The sequence below is a fragment of the Cynocephalus volans genome, chromosome 4, assembly GCF_027409185.1.
Source record: "Cynocephalus volans isolate mCynVol1 chromosome 4, mCynVol1.pri, whole genome shotgun sequence".
Lineage (NCBI taxonomy): Eukaryota > Metazoa > Chordata > Mammalia > Dermoptera > Cynocephalidae > Cynocephalus > Cynocephalus volans.
The window spans coordinates 130,076,708-130,090,944 of record NC_084463.1 but is presented as its reverse complement, the minus strand read 5'-3'; the positions used below and the strand labels follow the sequence as shown (position 1 = coordinate 130,090,944).

At 40.0% G+C, this 14,237-nt stretch overlaps 1 protein-coding gene across 1 annotated transcript in view; it reads left to right on the top strand.

The window, feature by feature from the left end:
• DCDC1 (doublecortin domain containing 1) overlaps window positions 1–14,237 on the top strand; it is a 451,490-nt gene that overhangs the window by 227,909 nt on the left and 209,344 nt on the right. Inside the window, exon 11 of the mRNA XM_063095688.1 lies at window positions 13,310–13,408. Coding sequence (XP_062951758.1) covers window positions 13,310–13,408 — 99 coding nt within the window. The remainder of the gene's footprint in view (window positions 1–13,309; window positions 13,409–14,237) is intronic.

Sequence of the window (14,237 nt, the reverse complement as noted above, 5' to 3'; positions counted from 1 at the left end):
GTGGTTTTGATTTGCATTTCCCGGATGCTGAGTGATGTTGAGCATTTTTTCATATGTCTGTTGGCCATTTGGATATCTTCCTTAGAGAAATGCCTACTTAGCTCTTTTGCCCATTTTTTAATTGGGTTGCTTGTTTTCTTCTTGTAAAGTTGTTTGAGTTCCTTATATATTCTGGATATTAATCCTTTGTCAGATGTATATTTTGCAAATATTTTCTCCCACTCTGTTGGTTGTCTTTTAACTCTTTTAATTGTTTCTTTTGCTGTGCAGAAGCTTTTTAGTTTGATATAGTCCCATTTGTTTATTTTTCCTTTGGTTGCCCGTGCTTTTGGGGTCGTATTCATGAAGTCTGTGCCCAGTCCTATTTCCTGAAGTGTTTCCCCTATGTTTTCTTTAAGAAGTTTTATTGTCTCAGGGTGTATATTTAAATCCTTAATCCATTTTGAGTTGATTTTAGTATACGGTGAGAGGTATGGATCTAGTTTCATTCTCCTGCATATCGATATCCAGTTATCCCAGCACCACTTGCTGAAGAGGCAGTCCCTTCCCCAGTGAATAGGCTTGGTGCCTTTGTCAAAGATCAGATGGCAGTAAGTGTGAGGGTTGATTTCTGGGTTCTCTATTCTATTCCATTGGTCAGTGTGTCTGCTTTTATGCCAGTACCATACTGTTTTGGTTATTATAGCTTTGTAGTATAGCTTAAAGTCAGGTAGTGTTATGCCTCCAGCTTTATTTTTTTTGCTGAGCATTGCTTTGGCTATTCGTGGTCTTTTATTGTTCCATATAAATGTCTGAATAGTTTTTTCCATTTCTGAGAAAAATGTCTTTGGAATTTTGATGGGGATTGCATTGAATTTGTATATCACTTTGGGTAGTATGGACATTTTCACTATGTTGATTCTTCCAATCCAAGAGCATGGGATATCTTTCCATCTTCTTGTATCCTCTCTAATTTCTCTCAGCAGTGGTTTGTAGTTCTCATTATAGAGATTTTTCACCTCCTTGGTTAACTCAATTCCTAAGTATTTTATTTTTTTGGTGGCTATTGTAAATGGGCAGGCTTTCTTGATTTCTCCTTCTGCATGTTCACTATTGGAGAAAAGAAATGCTACTGATTTTTGTGTGTTGATTTTGTATCCTGCTACTGTGCTGAAATCATTTATCAATTCCAACAGTTTTTTTGCAGAGGTTTTAGGCTGTTCGATATATAGGATCATGTCATCTGCAAACAGGGACAGTTTGACTTCATCTTTTCCAATCTGGATGCCCTTTATTTCCTTCTCTTCTCTGATTGCTCTGGCTAGTACTTCCAACACTATGTTGAATAGGAGTGGTGAGAGTGGGCATCCTTGTCTAGTGCCTGTTCTTAAAGGAAAAGCTTTCAGCTTTTCCCCATTCAGGATGATATTGGCAGTGGGTTTGGCATATATGGCTTTAATTATGTTGAGATACTTTCCCTCTATACCTAACTTATAGAGGGTCTTTGTCATGAATGAGTGCTGAACTTTATCAAATGCTTTTTCAGCATCTATAGAGATGATCATATGGTCCTTGTGTTTGAGTTTATTAATATGGTGTATCACATTTATTGATTTGCGTATGTTGAACCAACCTTGCATCCCTGGGATGAATCCCACTTGATCGTGATGAATAATTTTTCGTATGTGTTGCTGTATTCTGTTTGCTAGTATTTTAGTGAGGATTTTTGCATCTATATTCATCAAGGATATCGGCCTGTAGTTTTCTTTTTTGGTTATATCTTTACCTGGTTTTGGTATCAGGATGATGTTTGCTTCATAGAATGAGTTTGGGAGATTTGCGTCCGTTTCAATCTTTTGGAATAGTTTGTAAAGAATTGGTGTCAATTCCTCTTTGAATGTTTGGTAAAATTCTGCTGTGAATCCATCTGGTCCTGGGCTTTTCTTTGTTGGGAGCCTTCTGATAACAGCTTCAATCTCCTTTATTGTTATTGGTCTGTTCAAATTTTCTACATCTTCATGGTTCAGTTTTGGGAGCTTGTGTGTGTCCAGAAATTTATCCATTTCCTCCAGATTTTCAAATTTGTTGGCGTATAGTTGTTTATAGTAGTCTCGAATGATTCCTTGTATTTCAGATGAATCAGTTGTAATATCGCCTTTTTCATTTCTAATTTTTGTTATTTGAGTCTTCTCTCTTCTTTTTTTTGTTAGCCATGCTAATGGTTTGTCAATTTTATTTATCTTTTCAAAAAACCAACTTTTTGATTCGTTGATCTTTTGAATTGTTTTTGGTTTTCAATTTCATTTAGTTCTGCTCTGATCTTAATGATTTCTTTCCATCTGCTAACTTTAGGTTTGGATTGTTCTTGTTTTTCTAGTTCTTTAAGGTGAAGTGTTAGGTTGTTCACTTGCCATCTTTCCATTCTTCTGAAGTGAGCATTTAATGCAATAAATTTTCCCCTCAATACTGCTTTTGCAGTATCCCACAGGTTTTGGTATGATGTATCATTGTTTTCATTAGTTTCAATAAACTTTTTGATTTCCTGCTTGATTTCTTCTTGGACCCATATGTCATTAAGTAGAATGCTGTTTAATTTCCATGTGTTTGTATAGTTTCCAGAGTTTTGTTTGTTATTAATTTCTAGTTTTAATCCATTGTGGTCTGAGAAGATACATGGGATAATTCCAATTTTTTTGAATTTATTGAGACTTGATTTGTGACCTAATATGTGATCTATCTTGGAGAATGATCCATGTGCTGATGAGAAGAATGAATATTCTGAGGTTGTTGGGTGGAATGTTCTGTAGATATCTGCCAATTCCAATTGGTCTAGAGTCTTGTTTAGATCTTGTGTTTCTCTACTGATTCTTTGCCTAGATGATCTGTCTAATATTGACAGTGGAGTGTTCAGGTCCCCTGCTATTATGGTATTAGTGTCTATTTCCTTCTTTAGGTCTAATAGAGTTTGTTTTATAAATCTGGCTGCTCCAACATTGGGTGCGTACATATTTATGATTGTTATGTCTTCTTGATGGATCAGTCCTTTTATCATTAAGTAGTGTCCCTCATTGTCTCTTTTTATGGTTTTTAGTTTAAAGTCTATTTTGTCAGATATAAGAATAGCCACTCCAGCTCGTTTTTCTTTTCTGTTTGCATGGTAAATCTTTTTCCATCCTTTCACTCTTAGTCTGTGTGAATCTCTATGGGTGAGGTGGGTCTCTTGTAGGCAGCATATAGTTGGGTCCTGCTTTTTGATCCAGTCAGCCAGTCTGTGTCTTTTAATTGGGGAATTTAAGCCTTTAACATTAAGAGTTGTTATTGAAAGGTGTTGATTTATTCTTAGCATTTTATTGGTTGTTTGGTTGTCTTAGGTGTCTTTTGTTCCTTGCTTTCTGATTTACTGTTTGGTTGCTTTGTTTGTTGGTTCCTTAGGTTGTAGATAGTGTTTTTGTTAGCTTGTTTTCTCTTCATGAATGCCATTTTTATTGTACTAGCGGGTTTAGATTTTTCTTAGGTTTTTATGGCAGTGGTAGTTATTTTTCAGGAACCAAACCCAGTACTCCCTTGAGGATTTCTTGTAAGGGTGGTCTTGTGGTAGTGAACTCCCGCAGTTTTTGTTTGTCTGAGAAATATACTATTTGCCCCTCATTTCGGAAGGATAGCCTTGCAGGGTAGAGTATTCTTGGTTGGCAATCTTTGTCTTTTAGTATTTTGAAAATATCATCCCATTCCTTTCTAGCTTTTAGGGTTTGTGATGAAAAGTCTGATGTTAACCTGATTGGGGCTCCCTTATAGGTGATTTGACGCTTCTCTCTTGCAGCTTTTAAGATTCTCTCTTTGTCTCTGAGTTTTGCCAATTTGACTATGACATGTCTTGGAGAAGGCCTTTTTGGGTTGAATACGTTTGGAGATCGTTGAGCTTCCTGGATCTGAAGATCTGTGATTTTTCCTATACCTGGGAAGTTTTCTGCCACTATTTTGTTGAATATGTTTTCAATGGAATCTCCATTTTCCTCCCCTTCTGGAATACCCATGACTCGGATATTTGAGCGCTTGAGGTTGTCTGATATCTCTCTCAGATTTTCTTCCATGTCCTTGATTCTTTTTTCTTTCTTTTTGTCTGCTTGTGTTATTTCAAACAGCCCATCTTCAAGTTCAGAGGTTCTCTCTTCAACTTCAACAAGCCTGCTGGTTAAACTCTCCGTTGTGTTTTTTATTTCGCTGAATAACTTCTTCAGTTCAGCAAGTTCTGCTACATTTTTTTTCAGGACATTGATTTCCTTGTATATTTCCTCTTTCAGATCCTGTATACTTTTCCTCATTTCATCATGATGTCTAGCTGAGTTTTCTTGTATCTCATTCAGTTTCCTTAGAATTATCACTCGAAATTCCTTGTCAGTTATTTCAAGGGCTTCTTGTTCTATAGGATCTAGAGTATGAGATTTATTAACTTTTGGTGGTGTACTTTCTTGATTTTTTGTATTTCTGGTGTCTTTTTTTTGGTGTTTATTCATTGTGGCAGGGGGTTTCACAGTCCACCGGTTTAAGACTAATGACTAACTAGGATGTTGCTGTGGTTGCCAATTTGGTATGGCTCCCGCCGTGACTGCTCAGTTGGCCTCTAGTGTCTTGTGTGTGTGGTTGCCTCGGGTCTTGGGCTTCTCCGGGGATCCACCTTTCTGGTCAGCTTGTACTCTGCTGGGCTGGTGGATCACGTACCACAGGGTGTGTGATCTCTGTTGAGCTTTCACTTTCTGTACAGGACTTCTCCCCGTTCCGTGTGCTCTGGCCCAGGCTGTTAGATCGTGCAGTGGCGACCCCACCGGGTGTATGGTTTCTGTCGAGTCTCCGCCTCCCTGGCCGCACGTCTCCCCCCTCTGTGCACACTGTGCTGGGTTGGGGCGTGTCTTCTGCACCCCTCGTCTATCAGCTGGGCCTTCAAGACCCTGCTCAGCACCGCCTCGCCCAGGAAGTCTACCAGGTTTCTGCTAGGCACAGACGACCGGTCTCTCTGGGTGCCTTTGTAGCACTGTGTAGATCTTTCTCGGGTCTTGTTCACCTTTGTATCCCCCCGGTATAAACCGAGTCTAGTGCCCGCCTGCGGCCTGCTCTCCGGCAGGTTCAAGCGGACCTGGGAACTCTCCTACCACACTATTCCCAACCAGAAATTCGTTAGGCTTTTTTCCAAACTGGTGGTCGCAGAGATGGTATCTGCCTCCCAGTAACAGGAAGTTTACCGGGGCCGGAGTCCAGGGTGTGGTGGAGTGACAGTCGGCCCGCCCGTACTTCCTAGCCCTCCCAAAACTGGTCGGGACGCCCCACACCCCCAGCCCTGCCAGAGAACCGTGGAGGGAGTGGGAGAGGAGGTCGGCCCGCAGGGTCCGGAAAGCCCCGCGCCAGGCCAAGCAAATGGGCTCAGTGATGGCCGAGCAGGGCGGAGCTGCCCGCACCTGGGAAAATGGAGGCAGCACCGGGGCAGTGAGTGGCCTGGTGGTGCAGGCGAGGAGCCGCGTGGGCATCCACCCCCCGAACAGAGCTGTGCCAGGGATCACTCACAGTGCTGTGCCAGGTCGGGCGCTCGCTCTGTCTCTGGTTTGTTGCCTTCCGTGTTCTCGGCGCTGCCGCCTCGGGCTGTTCAGTCGCGGCGCCGCTGGGGCGCTCCCAGGAGTCTTCTTTAATGCCGGCCTGAAACCTCGAATCCTGAATAGGGCAGCTGGCCGCCTTCAGTGCGGCCCCAGCCTCCGGGATCCTGGCTGCATCCACAGCAGCCCTGGTGCCGTGTTCCCTGTTTCGAGACTCACTTTTGCAGCTAAGAATCAGTTCTTTTCCTGCTCCACACTTCAAAGCTGTTGCCTGTAAATGAGGCAGCCTCTCCTGCCGGGGGCAAAGTGGCGTTGAGCCCCCACGACCGGCCAGCAGCAGCAGTCCTCCCTTAAGAGATGGCCAGAGGAAGGTCCACAAGTTTCCCGGCTGCCTGAGGCCCAGTGGCCACCTTTTCCACCTCAGCTACTCCGCGCCAGCCGCCGCAGCTGCCGCCATCTTGAAACTCCCTACACCACATTTTTCTTATCCAGTTATCCATCGATGGACATTTAAGTTGGTTCCATATCTTGACTATGGTAAACAGAGCTGCAATGAACATGGGAGTGCAGGAAAAGTCCCTTTTCTAAAAAAGTAGTTTAACAAAACAATGAAATGTAACTCTAAATACTTCAAGGGAAGGAATGCAGGTCCACTCCTGAGGTAATTGTGAAGCGGACAAGGGTCGTCTTGCAGGCCTTTCCATCCTTGGTCTTCCTTGGCCCTTCCTCTACTCTCACTCCCCAGGCTTTTACTGTCAACTGTTCTTCCAAACTTGCTCTTAGGAAAAAAGCATGCCACACTTTCTTTCAAGCTAAGATAGTAGTGTGCAAAACTTTTTTCTTTTTTTTTTCTTTTCTCTTTTAAAATTTTTTTCCTTAATTTTATTTTGTCGATATACAATGTGGTTGATTATTGTGGCCCATTACCGAAACCCCCCTCCCTCCTCCCTCTCCCCCCTCCCACCCAACAATGTCCTTTCTGTTTTCTTGTCGTATCAACTTCAAGGAATTGTAGTTGTTATGACTTCTTCCCCCCCCCGCCGCCCGGTTTTTGTGTGTGTGTGTGTGTGTGTATATGTGAATTTATTTATTTATTTTTAGCTCCCACCAATAAGTGAGAACATGTGGTATTTCTCTTTCTGTGCCTGACTTGTTTCACTTAATATAATTCTCTTAAGGTCCATCCATGTTGTTGCAAATGGCAGTATTTCATTTGTTTTTGGCAATTGCAGATAGATCTACCATATGACCCAGCTATCCCACTGCTGGGAATATACCCAGAGGAATGGAAATCATTAAGTCGAAGGTATACCTGTTCCCCAATGTTCATCGCAGCACTCTACAATAGCCAAAACTTTTTTCTTGATCAAAATTTTCTTCTTAGATCCAAGTTCTTTCTTGGAATCTACTATGTAAAATAAAGTAGGATCCACCCTGTTTAAAGCCAGGATGGTGGCTGCCCCCAGAGCCTCATTCATCAGATTGGATTTCCCGACTACCCCTCGACTCTGCATCCTCCAGCCCTACCCCAGGCCCTGAGGAATTCCAGAGAGCTGAAATTGAAAATCACAGCTTTAAAAGATCAATAACCAATAAGGCTGAATATTATTTCCTCCCATACAGCTGTGGTATATTAATTGTGACAAGGAGTGAATCTCTAACTGGAATTTCAAATATTTGTCAAGTTGGTGGGAGAGAGATTTTGAGGTTAGGGTCTTTTGGCTCACTCCTACCCCATAGGAAGCCACCTACTTTACTTACTTCTGTATGGTGGGCTCTGCTGTAAGTTACAGTAGAACCTTGAAATATCTCTTTCAAGATACATTATTTTCTTAAGTATACCCTTTCTGAGCATTACAAATATATTACTTGATTTTTGGTCCCGGTACCATTTAGATTGATGAAGTTTAACGAGTGTATCATTTGTTTTCACCTAAGTGCATTTTTATTTGCTGGGATAAAATTTAGTGGCTCCTTCTCTGTTAAGTACTATTTAAAGACATCTGTGTTAGGCATTAAAACACTTTTCTTATGTATAGTATAAATATACTAATTAATTATTAATTTTTTGTTGCTTGAATCCCATAATTTTAATTTTTTCATTGTGACTATCACTTTACGTAAATATTAAGGTTGGATATGTTTACTGTTTAATTTATAGTATCTTGTGCATTTGAAAAAATATAGGAAATGAGGATATTCTAGAAACCATCTTGCAGGTCTATAAATATAGAAAAAGTAGCAGTATATTTATTTAATTCAATGTACATATAATGTTAATTCAGTTAAAGCTGATTTTCTGTCTTCAAAGGTGACTTTGAATTCTGATTTGATAAAGAATTTTTTCATGGCTAATTAGCTTCTCACATCAGAAAATATTTCATTTTAATTTTCTTGTTCTTTGACTTAGGTAAAACTTTAAATATTTTCTATGCCTTTCAAATTTTTCATATTAAGTTTTATATATTAGAGTCTCTAATACAGATGTAAGAATGAACTTTGATATCTGTAATTAAAAAGAGCATATAACTTGATTTCTTTTTGTGTGTGTGTGTGTGTGTGTGTGTGTGTGTGTGTGTGTGTGTGTGTGTGTGTGTGTGTCTTTTTCGTGACCGGCACTCAGCCAGTGAGTGCACCGGCCATTCCCATATAGGATCCGAACCCGCGGTGGGAGCGTCGGGCTCGGCCCGCATATGACTTGATTTCTAAAGATTGCCCTTCCTCTAATAAGTAGATCTACCTTCGGGAAGACACTTAACCTTTCTGGGAGTCATCTGTAAAATCCAGTTGCTTTCAGTATTGAATGAGTTTGTGTATATGACCGTGCATCCTACAATCTGAATTACCATGCATGTGTATAATGGATGCTGTCACACTGCCCAAATCTCCTCTTCAGGACTGAGATACCCCCCCCTCAGCTGCCACAGCTGCATCCTTCTTGGCCAGTTGCCCTCCACTGTAAAGGAGCTACTTCTCCCAAGATCAGGTCCCCATGCTGGGGGCAACCTGCATCCAACATTTGGCTGGTACTCAGGTGCAAAGGCATGTCTCCCTTGCCTCAATTCTAGATAAGTCCGAAGGGCCATTCCAGCGCCAGAGCCCCCAACAGAGGCCTCCATTGCAACTGCATCACAGTTCATCTCCTCCCCTTGCCCACACCATTCTCCCACCTCACCAGTGTTGCTCCCAAGAGTGATCCCCAGTAAACTCCCTGCAGGCAAATCTCCGTCTGAGTCTGCTTCCAGGGGACCCCAACTCAAAACAATATGTCAGTTAACCTTATTTCAACATGTTTAATTATATTCACCTGAAACATGCCAGATAATTTCATGTGGCTATTTTATGTTCCTTTTCTTCACCAGACCTCTAGTAGTAAATCCTGTTCCTGTACAGCCAACCAACGCTGGCAACACACTGAGGTGTCATTTTTCTATTTTTGCCTCTTGACAACATGGCATCCTGAGGCGTTTTGGAGCTTAGGTGTTTGGCCGTCTGCTCATGCACAGAGGAGCTTCCTAGGAGGTCTGCTCAGGGTTATGAAGAGTTTGGGAACCTGCTGTTCCCCCACAGCTAACTTTTAGCTAGACTTATAGCATTAAAGGTCAAATAATGGTACTGAACTAGGCCTTACACAAGTCCTTAAATAGATGTCATAAAGTGATGCCCGGCAAACTCATCAAAGAAGCACATTGGCTCATAACTACCCATTTAGGTCAGCTTTCCCTGTGTAATTTAAGTTTTGGTCACTGTCTTTATAAAATCTTTACAGTAAATAAAATTCTTTTAGTACTTGGTTGAAATTTGTATGCCTTCACAAATACTGCATACGAACAGTTATATTTACAATGATTTGTTTACATTCATAGATTCAGAAATCATGTTTCAAAAATATTAGCCTGTGCGGCTGGCTGGTTGGTTAGCTCAGTTGGTTACAGCATAGTGCTGATATTACCAAGGTCTAGGGTACGATCCCTGTACTGGCCAACTGCAAAAAAAAAAAAAAAAAAGGAAATATTAGCCTAGATACAAATTTTATTTCCCAATCCTGCTAATAAGCCAATAAGCATTTAACATTACTCTGGAAAGAACAACAGAAACTGACCTTTTCTCACTGTGTTCATTGTTAATACTCATCCACTCTTCAGATCACCTTTGTCCCCTATAATCTATTCTTACCCCTCCAGCCATAATGATGCTTTTAAAAATGGAAGTCAGGTCCTGTTACTACTCTGTTCCAAACCCTCCAACGTTTCCCCATTTCACTCTCCACCTCTTATCTCTCTGATTTAATGTTTATTTTTTCCTCTTGCTCTCACTCTGCTCCAGCCACTTTAGCTCCCTTATGGTTCCTGGAACATATTGGACATTGTTCTGTCTACTTTCTTTGCTCTAGTGGCTCCCTCTGCTTGCAGTGCTGTTCTCCCATCTATCTGCTTGGCCAACCCTCTCACCTCCAAATCTTTCCTCTCTTTGAGGTCTATCCTGATCAATCATTTCATATGGAGACCATCACACCCATCCCACTCCCTGATCCCAGACCTATATCCCCAGCCCTGCTATATTTTTTCTCCTTTATATTGCATCTACCACTATCTTACCTACTCAGAGGTGCATTTACCATGAAGCTTTGGGGCTCTTTCCCTGCTTAGTTTCTATAAAATTTGAAAATATAATATATTTTATCTATAATTGATTAAGACCATTGTCTCTTTCTATCACAATTTCATTTCTTTCATGCTCTCCCTTGTACCAGGTGGTATTGAAGTGGCTGTAGACACTTTTGTGGTATGGCTAAAGGGAAACTGAATTAGGGATACGTTTAGTATTAGTGTTTTGCATCACTTCTCTGTATAGTTCAGTCAGTGCTAGCTATTTTAATGTGGAAAGAGCTTCCAGGAAAATAGCTACTGCCTGCTGGCCTTATACTGCTCTCTGACTGTGCACTAGAGTGCGTGGTACCAAAAGTAAGTGGGTGGGTAGTGGAAGAGAAACATGGTGTGGAATTAACAGTGTTGACTGATTTGTAGAAGATTCTTCAACAGTTATATTTACAATGATTCATTTACATTCACTGATGCAGAAATCATGTTTCAAAAATATTATTAGCCATCCAGGCTGTCTGGTTGGTTAGCTCAGTTGATTAGAGCATAGTGCTGATAACACCAAGGTCTAGGCACTCGATAAATATTTGTTGAATGAATGAATTGATTAATTAACAATATTGTAATAAAACTTGGGTGTTAATCTAATTTAATCCAGTTTAAGAAAAATCAGTATTGACATGAAGGAAAGTAAGAAGACTATAGTGCATTTAACGGAAAATATTTCCTCTTAAAACTCTGTACTTTGTGTAACTCAGGCCATAGAAGTAGTCATATTTCTAGGTGTTTCTTCAGTAATTATTAGCTACCATGTTTTTTAAGAGGATCTGGATCATTGTTTTTTGGGTTCTGTTACCTTACTCCTTCAGACCTCAGCTAGCCTTCTGTATCATTCTATTCCACGAGTGAGAATTTAATTTTAGATCTTTGGGAGGTGAGACCATGCAGAGAACCACTGAGGAGCCAGTAGAGCAGCTGGTTTTTCTTAAGACAAGGATTAGGCAGTAGGAAAATAAAGGTTGACTAATTTTTATTTTCCCGTACTAAGGTACTTCCAAAAGTTCCTGGAAAGATTTGTGTAATCTTTTAATTCTATTTTTCCAGGAGTTTCTTGAAGTACCTGCGTATCTAGTCAATCATGGAAATTGCTTAGAGAGAGCTATCTTTGTTGAAACACTGGGCATTTGAAATAAAAATATTCCTTATGCAAAGGAGGAACAAACATATATAGGATTTGCAGTTTTTAAAAATGGGCATATTAATATAAAGCTTAATTTAACCAGAGCCGAGCCTTAAGAAAAACAGAATCTCATAGGATCTTAGACTGAAAAAATTTTATTTTGTAGACATACAGCAAGAACACATATGAGTGACTAATGGAGGGCAGATTTCTTTCACTTAATCGCCTAAACTTTTACTTAACCAATAAACTGATTTTTTATGCTGTTTTTTGGAGGTCATGGCCATTTTTTCTTTTTTTTTTTTTAATTTGAGACCACTTTTCTGGACTTAGAAGGGAAGTCTTATTATCAATAGTGAAGAAAGCATAGAGCTAATGGAGGTGATAGATGTTGACCAAGTCCTCTCCACTTTCTCAGCTTGGCGGTTAGCACTTGCACTGCTATTTTCTAGAATATTAATTTGCTGCACTCTGACTCCACACTAGCAAGTCTCGACAAAGGAATATCAATAAGTTCTCCAAACTGAGCTTTTGTGAGCACTAATCTTGCAGAATGCATGCCTAGAATTGTGACCTTTATTGCTATTTTTTCCCCATTGTTTAAGAGTTTTGTTTCAGATTGGACTTTGAAGAGATTATTGGGACAGTAAGATTCTCCTCCCACATTATTTCCCATAAGTTTTCAGGCAGCAGTTGGGTTTACAGGGTTCCTAGCAAAAATAGAAAGATATCTTGCTCAGATTTATATCCTTACTCAGAAAAGTGGTTTTTAAAAAAATGCCCATTAAGAAAAGGTGCTGTAGGGTATGCAATATCAATGCACCAAGGCTGAGAGCTATAGTGTCTCCACTGGACAAGCAGTAGCTCAGTGAAAAAAACTGAGTGGAATGAAACCTACAATTCTTAACATTATTACTCTTCACATTTTTTTTTTCCTTTTTGCGGAGGAAGTGCTATTGAAACACATTATTTCCAAAACCAGGTTAAGATAAAATAAATTTCGAACTGTCTCAAAGGTAAAAAAGATTGTTTTCTTTATTTTAAAATAAGTTATTCTCCCAAATTATCTTCTGTGGAAATAGCACTAAAAAATAAGTAAAATGGCTATGCCAATGTGATAGGCATATCAGAAAGTGAAGAAAAGAACTTTGGAGAGAAAAAAAAGCGAGGGTTTAAATAATTCATCAGGCCTCTCTCGGCAGGCTGCCTTTCTTGTCTGGTGAATGGCACACGCCACATGGATCCTCAGTGTGGTCAGAGGGGTGGTGTTCACTCTAGTGGAGCTGCCCTGTCAGGACTGGTTTATTTGGATCCCTTTAACAGGAAAGTTTGCTAGCATTTTTTTTTTTTTTCCAGAAAGTGTTGCATAATGCAATGTTATGAATTTTATCTCTATCCTCAACAACTTGTTGGATATATGCACTTAAAATGGATGACTTTCATTGTACTGTTATGCAATAAATCTGTCAGGCTGAATTTCCTTTTAGTGAGTAAAAAGATGGGCTCAACACCGATATAGCTTAAACATAAAACAAGCATTCCGTACATCATTTGTGGCTTTATGTTTTTCAAGAAGAATGAAATGAACTAGTTAATTGGTTGCTGGCTGACCTTTCTTTGACGCTCCATTTAAGCATCCACCGTGGTCAGTGATTTTTCCTTTACTGTCCGTATTTTCTTCTATTTTAAGATTGTAGGGAATGTCAGATTAGACACTGAAACCAAAAGGAGAAACAGGGGCCTTTCTTTATACTACTCCTTTAGTGCTGTTGATTTCCACTGGCAATTACTTATTAGCACGTGTTTAGTTGGTCCTTGCTTTGCACAGTTTATATATGCAGAAGTTTCAGTTGACATGGTACCGTGCAAAGCAAGGACTCCTGCATTTAAATAAGTATGTATAAATGTATGTTTGTATGTCTGTGAGCATGTATTTATTTTTATTTTTGAATATGTTTATTTTTCAGATATTTGAAAATGGTAAAGACACTGGAGAGACCTCTGTTTATATCAGTAAAAAAGATTTGGGTTCTAATAGCCCAACTCAAACTGGAAATATGGAGAGAGTAAGTTTACCACCTGATTATTTAGGACTACAAGTGTCTTCCAAGTTAGTTGTAGTTAATTTAGACAATTATATGTTCAAGTTGTTTACAAAAGATCAGTCATTTTGCTGATCTGTAAAGGGTGACATTCCAAAGCTTGACTTCTGAATTCCTTAGGCTCTCAGCTTTAGTACAGTGTTAACTCCTGGACCTTTACCTAACAGCATCTTAACCTTCATCATGCTTTTATTTGGAAATCTGTTTTACATGGGGCCCTGGTTTTGATACATCAGGATTTCTCTCTTGTTTACACTTTTAAAACAAATGATATGATATTCAGTGGATGGCATCCTCCGAGTCTAGGGTATTTCTGATCCCTAGACCCTCAGTGAATAACACATAGCCATAGTCTTCTCCCAAGCTCATTATGAGCAAGTCCAGCTGATTTATCTTAGGCACTCTTACCTTTGCCTATTTTCCAGGCAATTGGGATGTTTCTCAGGCAGAACCAACATGTTCAGGGTCTTTACTTTGGGTCTTTGTCTTGCATAAAAGGACACTGAACACCCTGTTGTTTACAAATTGGGGTTATGCGCCCGAGCGCACACCAGTGTTTGGGGCTCTGTTGCCTTGCCTTTGTGCTGAAGCTTGCTACTTTTCTACTCCCTTTAGTTCAGCACCTTCAGACTTACCTCTTTCTGGTGTATACATTACCTGGCCTTTACAGCCAATCACAAAAGTTGCATATGAATCTGGAGGCTGTCATTGGATCACAAGCTGGACCCAGAAGAGACGAAACACTACTTTCATTAATTAGATAGAGAAGGACCCAGAGCCTTGGCTGGTTTCT